The sequence below is a fragment of the Lupinus angustifolius genome, chromosome LG20 (assembly GCF_001865875.1).
Source record: "Lupinus angustifolius cultivar Tanjil chromosome LG20, LupAngTanjil_v1.0, whole genome shotgun sequence".
NCBI classification, from domain to species: Eukaryota; Viridiplantae; Streptophyta; class Magnoliopsida; order Fabales; family Fabaceae; genus Lupinus; species Lupinus angustifolius.
Window position 1 is genome coordinate 8263949 of NC_032028.1, and position 7644 is coordinate 8271592.

Genomic DNA, 7644 nt, shown 5'->3' on the forward strand with positions numbered 1-7644 from the left:
AGAAAAATTAAAATTCAAAGAATCTGAACTGTAATATTAAAATTCAGTGCGAAAAATGTCAAAAAACTTTGATGAGGTGAAAAAGTACAATTATTCTTAGATTAATGGTAAACATTAAATTATATAAATAGATTAATGTAAAGAAATAATTTGAATGTGAAAAATGATTTCAATTTCATCTAATGTTCAATGACTATTACTTTTTAACCTAACAAAACATAGATGTTGTAAACACTCAATTTTAGTGGGGTAGCGACATGAACCATTCACTAATTAATATTAAATTATTATTAGCATATAAAATATATAATATATAAAAAGTAGGAAGAAAAATATATGAGGAGAAGGTGACATGTGGCATGAAGGAAAAAAATGGAAGGAGAAAGTGACATGTGACATGAGGGAAGAAGAAAGTGACATGTGACATGAAGGAAGGAGAAAGTGACATGTGACATGAGAGAATTTTTTTTATTATATTGTTAATAGATATAACCAATTTCACAATAATTAAGAAAATTAGTTGAAATATAATTAATTGTTTTGATTTAATATAAAAAACACATAAATAATTACAATTCTGTGAGATATGAGAAATTATTTTGATTAAAAATAATATTGAAAAACTATAAAAATAGTTAAAATTGCTATTATTTAGGACAAAAATATTTGATGTTTTCTCTCTCTTTATACTTGTTGACAACTATATAAGTATGAATTGAAATGTTGGGTTCTGAGTCATCACTTAAAAATAGCACACCACTTAGTCTGAAATCAGTTTGTTTCAACTCTTAGCTCAGAATAGTAATGTGCCAGCTAAACTACCCTTCCAATTTGTCAACATCTCAAATCTTGTTCTTAGCCACCAAACTCAAATCTTTATATTTTATGCAATTTATTTTACCACGAATAATTATTTAATCATTTATACAGAAAGTTGCAAATATATTTGTAGACAAGCAGATGCAGCTGTTTGAAAAAAAAGTACCAATGCCTAATGAGTTTAAAACATTGTCTATAGTTGAACAATCTTCAGCCATAAATTTGACAAAAATTTTGTCATGAGGTTTTACAATAAGATTTATCTAATCATCTTAAACTGTTAGGGCTCTATATGGATACCAAGTGTATTCTAATTCATATGTAGAAATTAACAATGTCAACTAGTTAATTAGTTCATTTAAAAAATTACATGTTGGTTTTCAATAAATTTGCATATTCAAATAAGCTACAAGCTTCTTTATAAGTTTGTAGGGGAATGTTGTATTTAAAAGTGGGAATTGTATACTGAAAAAACGTCAAATTTAAAACTTACAAAACTGAAATACTATAATTTTGATGAACATTTTCTATATTTGGTTTCATTAAAGAACACAACACTATTGTTTATTGAAGAATCCTTAACATTATCCATGCTTGAATTAAAACAGAGTATGTGATTGGTGGTTGAATTCAAATCCTTGTGATAAAGGATAATGTTCCACAGCCAAACCGCATGTTTTCTCTCCCTCCAAATTCAGATTCCTTTCTGTTCATGCCCTCCAAAAACCAATATCTTCTCACTCCTTCCGACACTTATTTTATTCAACTACTTTTGTTCTCATTCTCTTCAAATATTTTTTAAAAATGTTCAGTAAAAATAAATATTCACCATTTTCAAAAACATAAACCATTTTTTCCACCAATCTCTCTTTTTAGCCAGTAATAGTAATAGAGAGAGAGACAGAACAGTAGATGCACATCTAGACAGGCACAAAGTAAAGTAAATCCCAAGAACCAAAGACTAAGAGAAATTTGGTATCCCAAAGTTTATCGTGACTAATGAAAACATGTCATACCCATTAAAACTTTTATTATTATTATTGTTATTTTTGATTTATTCTCATCATGAGATAAGTTCCTGTACATCACATCTAAAAAAAACCACAGCCCATATCAAAGTTTCAATCACAGTCATAACCCATTCTTTTTCTTCCTTAATCAGAGCCCTATGTGAATGTGATAGAACCACTCCAGAAGCAAAAAATAAAAATCCCATCTTTGAAGCCTTTTCACCAAAAACATGCGATGATTTGATACCTCTCTCAAAAAACACCTAAATGGGGTCTCTTAGAAAGTCATTGTTCCTTCTTTTCATCCTAATATTGTTCACAAATCTCTGGCCACCCAAACTTGCTGAATCTGGTTCTGATTATACTACTTTGGTCTACAAGGGTTGCTCCAAAAATGCTTTCACAGATCCATCTGGTGTTTACTCACAAGCCCTTTCTTCACTCTTTGGCTCATTGGTCTCACAATCCACAAAAGTTAAGTTCTTTAAGGCCACTTCTGGCACTGGCCAAACCACCATTACTGGTCTCTTCCAATGCAGAGGAGATCTAACAAACACTGATTGCTACAACTGTGTCAGCAAGTTACCAGTTTTGTCTGAAAAGCTTTGTGGCAAGACCATAGCTTCGAGGGTTCAGCTACTAGGTTGTTACATGCTGTATGAGGTTGCTGGGTTTGAACAAATCTCTGGGATGCAAATGTTGTTCAAGAGTTGTGGGGGTAAAAATGGTAATGGGAGAGGGTTTGAGGAGAAAAGGGACACTGCTTTTTCTGTGATGGAAAATGGGGTTGTCAATGGTCATGGCTTTTATGCTACTAGCTACCAATCTTTGTATGTGATGGGACAGTGTGAAGGAGATGTTGGTGATTCAGATTGTGGTGAGTGTGTTAAAAATGCTGTGCAAAAAGCTGAAGTTGAGTGTGGAAGTTCTGTCTCAGGTCAAGTTTATTTGCATAAGTGCTTCATTAGTTATAGTTATTACTCAAATGGGGTTCCAAGGAGACACCCTTCATTTGGATCATCATCACCTTCCTCAGGTATTCACTAATCAGAGGAATGAATTACTTAAATTTGGGAATAAATAAAGTTTCAATTTTTATTTATGCTATATGTTCATAAAATATATTATGTTTACACAACTCAAATTTTGTATCAGCATTCTCTACTAATTGTCCCTGTTTATTGGAATTCAGAGAATAATTGAAGAAATGAACTTCATTGATTGAAAATGATTATGTGAATTGTTGAATGGGTTTATAAAAGAACCATGTTTTTATAAGAAGAAACTTAGTCTAACAAACTAAACAACAATGTTAAGTAAAGTGAATAATAGAACTAAATAACATGGATAATAGAATTAACTAACTATATCCTTTAACACTATTTATGTTAAAACATCAAAGCAGTGGTGCTAGTTTGCTCAATATGTATCATATTTTCATTTTAATGAAGTGGTTTGTGGCAAATTGATTCAATGACAGGACAAAATACAGGGAAGACAGTGGCTATAATATTAGGAGGTGCAGCTGGCGTGGCTTTTTTGCTTATATTGTTGCTATTTGCTAGAAATTTGATGAAAAAACCTGATGGTAGGTGTTATATGGAATTGGTGTTTAATGTAAGAGCACATATTCTGTTCCATAATTTATATGACTCGAAAAATACTTAATTATTAAACTTTTAACTTCAATATATTTTTGTCAACTACTCATAACACATGAAGTGTCACAATTTTTGGGACAAGAGATGAGCTTAATCTACTTCTAAGTTTGTGTAACTAATTCTATATTTTGATTCTGTCATTTTTGGAATATCCTTTTCTTGCACAGATTGACTGTAGAACATGGTTTGCTTGGCTGAGGTGGCAAAATTCTTTCAACATATATAGCTTTTGGATGAAAGAGATGAAAAAATTCTGGTAATAGGACATAGCTAGAGAAAGAATCTTGGACAGGTCAATGTGAGGACTACTAGGGTAATGATATTTTGTTGTGAAGAACAACATTATAATTAGTTCTTGAAAGTTACAATTTTTTTACATTACAATGTAAGAAAAAAAAATAGCCAGAGGAATGAATGTTTTATCATCCAAAATGGATGAAAATTTTGTGCCTTAACCTTTAGCAATGTGGGTGGTTTCTCTTTTCCTTGTTCAAAACACTATTGACTATAGAGTCTACATTTTCTTTTCTTCAGTAACTTTAACTTTTAAAAGATGCAAGTTGCAGCATAGTACTCCATATAGGTATTGTGTGTTGCATTAACATGAAAAGTACATAAAAAAGACATGTAGTTGTTTAGCATTAGCATGTGCCTTTACTCTTCTAACTTTCCATTCTCTCATGCTTGTTGGAAATGGTGTTGAATGGCCTCTTTGCTTCTCCCTTACTTAAAGTGTCATCTAATATTTTATGCATTGTTTTTCACTTACATGTTCCTTAATTTTTCTCACCAATTTACTTTATTGTTCTTTGTTTTCTATCAATAATAATGATAATAAAAAATGTATAATTAATATAAAAATAATTATTATATCAACAAGGTGTTGGTGATGGAAGACTCTATTAGATCTTTAGAATGACCAAAATATTATTAATGATTTGATTTCTATAAGCAACACTTGTTGGGATAGACAATTACATACAATTACATACACAAAAAGACTAGTTATTTATCCAAAGAATAAGAGGATACATTAGTAGTAGAAAAAAAAGTAATTAATATTGTCTTAAACTTTTTGGATAACAAATAAATATGAGCACTTTTAAAAAATAAGATAATAAAGGAAAAGCATTAATTGTTTTATCAAGGAAAAATGGAACAAATGCATAAATGCCTTATAGAGTTCAAGTCAACAACTATTTATATTTGAGAGTGGGCATACTAAATTTTCTAGACTCTAGTTGAACATTAATGTTCACTATTCACACAAAATTTCCTTCGATTTGATAGTTCCTTCAATGGTGGTTGTGAATTGTGTGAACCTATGCAATGAGTGCTGTGTAGGAAAAAAAATTATATTGCTATGGATGATCAAAAGATGGAAATTACAAATCTAATATACATACTGCTAACAAGAGTAAGTTTTTTCATGAAGGATCATGTTTATATTATATACCCACAAGTTTAACATTTGCACACTGTTAGTGTAAAGTTTTTATATTATCAGCACATCATCCATAATCAAGTTTTTAATAATGATTAATATATAAATGATGAATGATTTAGTAATAATGTAAAAACATTTACTCTGTTAATGTATATATATTAAATCCTATACACAAATATTTGAGACAAAAAATCTAGATTTTACTTTAATCACACTACTTCATTTAAAGAATATTTAAGTTTTTAAAACATTTATTACATTTTCTATCTCCTTTTATATGACCTCACCCTTTAATTATTTTATATTCAAACAACGTGTCTTTTTGCTCTAGGAGCAACCATAACTCATAGCCATGGGAGATAAGAGGTGAGTGAATGTCTTCTACTCTTCTTCCTCTAGTTTCTACATAATTATTCACAACAAATCATTTGTCTTCTTTCTATAGCTCTTTCATGTTATTAGAGAACCATTCAGTTCAGATTAGTTAGAATCAGAATAGTGTAGAAGGTTCCAGACTCATGAAGAAGAAGTTAGTTACAGAGTTTGTTATAGGAATTAGTTGGTAGTTATATAGTGTTCTACCCCATCCTTGTAATTCATTCTCTTCTTCAATAAAAATCAGATTTCATTTCTTCTTCAATTCTCTGATTCTCTTTCTCTTAAGTAGTGCTACATTTACATGGTATCACGCCAACAATGGCCAATGTCGCCGATGCTGCTGGGACCTCTTCTCTTTCTCCGCCATGCTCAACCTCTAATCTTTCACCACTTCACGCTGTTTCATCACCATTAGTGCTTCCTCTACCTTCGATGAAGCTCATCGACAAGAATTATCTGGTATGGCGTCACTTTATGAATGCTACTCTTACTTCAAATCGAGAAAATTAGTTTGTGCTCGGCACCGAAATTCCATATCGATTTCTTAATGATGATGATCGACTAATCAATCGAATCAATCCTGCATTCCTTCGATGGGAAGAACAGGATCAAACAATATTTTCATGGATTTTGAATTCACTTTCTGAAGCTCTACAACCTAGGGTTGTAGGATGCACTCACTCATGGCAACTCTGGGAGGAACTCGATGCCAATTGCAACTCACAGACAAAAGCCAAAGGAAGACAGTTACGATCTCAGTTGCGCTCTATTTCACAAGGTTCGAATACCATTTCCGAGTATTTGATGAAGATCAAGAATCTTGTTGATGCACTCACCTTCATAGGTTCTCCGATTTCTCCTTCGGAACACATAGATTACATTCTGGATGGATTAAATGAAGAGTTTCAACCGATCATAACATCGGTTGAGAGTCAACCAGATCTCCCTACTCTCCATAACCTAGAATCCTTCCTTCTCACCTTTGAATCCATAATGGAAAAGAACAAATCGAAAGCTCTTTCTGATGCACTTTCTGCAAACATGGTTGTTGCTTCGTCATCTTCTCCGGCTCCGGTAAGCTCACAACCTCTTCCGTCGTATCTTGATGTACCTTCGTCTTCGCTGCATTATAGTTCCAGAAACGATTCACTATCTCCGGTGTCACTTGGAGGTCATGAAGGTCATGGAGGGCTCGGTTCCTATCGGGGGAACTCACGTTCTCGTCGCGGAGGACGTTTTCGCGGTGGCAGAAGCTCTGGTCGACCACCATCGTCCTACTGTGAGTACTGTAGGAGGCCAAGACATGATGTTTCAGTGTGCTACTATGCACCACCTGATGTTCTTGAAGAATTAACCTACTTGCCTTCTATGCATTTTACCAATCGTGGTCATTGGCCATCTCATAGTGGGCCACGGGTTGCTCATGCCTACCGCCCCACACCCCGTCGTACCTATCCAAGGGAATCTCCTCATGTGCCTTCCCTTTATAATTCTGCAATTCCTGGACAACATTCTTTGCTTGGGCCAGGACCAGGCCCAATTCCACAATCACAGTATAATACTCACTATACAAGGGGACAACATTATCCTTCCCATGTAATGACAGCAAGCTTGGGACCGTATGAAACCAGAAACAACATTTGGTACAGATTCTGGAGCAACAAATCATCTCACAACAGACCCATCTCTTGTGCATGAGCCGATTGAAAATTTTGGATCGGAATATATATACATGGGTAATGGAGTTGGTATTCCTATTACTCGCACTGACAATTCCTATTTTGTTTCCCCTTCTAATCTGAATGCTACTATTGTTCTAAATAATTTACTCTTAGTACCATCTATTACTAAAAACCTTATGAGTGTCTCTCAATTTGCAAGAGATAATTCGTGCTATTTTGAGTTTCATGCTAACATTTGTTTTGTCAAATCTCAGGGTACTAATGAGGTTTTGCTTCAATAGAGTCTCACTAAAGATGGTCTCTACGCATTTCATGGATTTCGTCCAAGATATGCTTCTCGTAGCTCCTTTTGTTCCTTTAATGATAGGACATCTAGTACCAGTAAAACATCTAGTGTTCATACTGTTTGTAATATGAAACAACAGCATTATAGTCCTTACTTCCTTTGGCACTGCAGACTTGGTCATCCTAATGAGACCATAGTCGCACAAATAATGAAGCACTGTCAAATCCCACATTCTAATAAAAAAATTATTGATTTTTGTTCCTCTTGTTGTTTAGGGAAAACACACAAAATTTATGCCCCTGCTTCCACTAGTGTGTATCATTCATCTTTTGATCTCTTGTATGTTGATTTGTGGGGACCT

At 33.4% G+C, this 7644-nt stretch overlaps 1 protein-coding gene across 1 annotated transcript; it reads left to right on the forward strand.

Annotated features, from left to right (window-relative positions):
- Positions 1918 to 3982, forward strand: LOC109334998 (cysteine-rich repeat secretory protein 3-like). The gene is made up of 3 exons (XM_019571018.1): positions 1918 to 2865; positions 3310 to 3417; positions 3658 to 3982. The coding sequence occupies exons 1-3, from the start codon at positions 2097 to 2099 to the stop codon at positions 3660 to 3662; spliced, it is 882 nt and encodes a 293-aa protein (XP_019426563.1). The 5' UTR covers positions 1918 to 2096; the 3' UTR covers positions 3663 to 3982.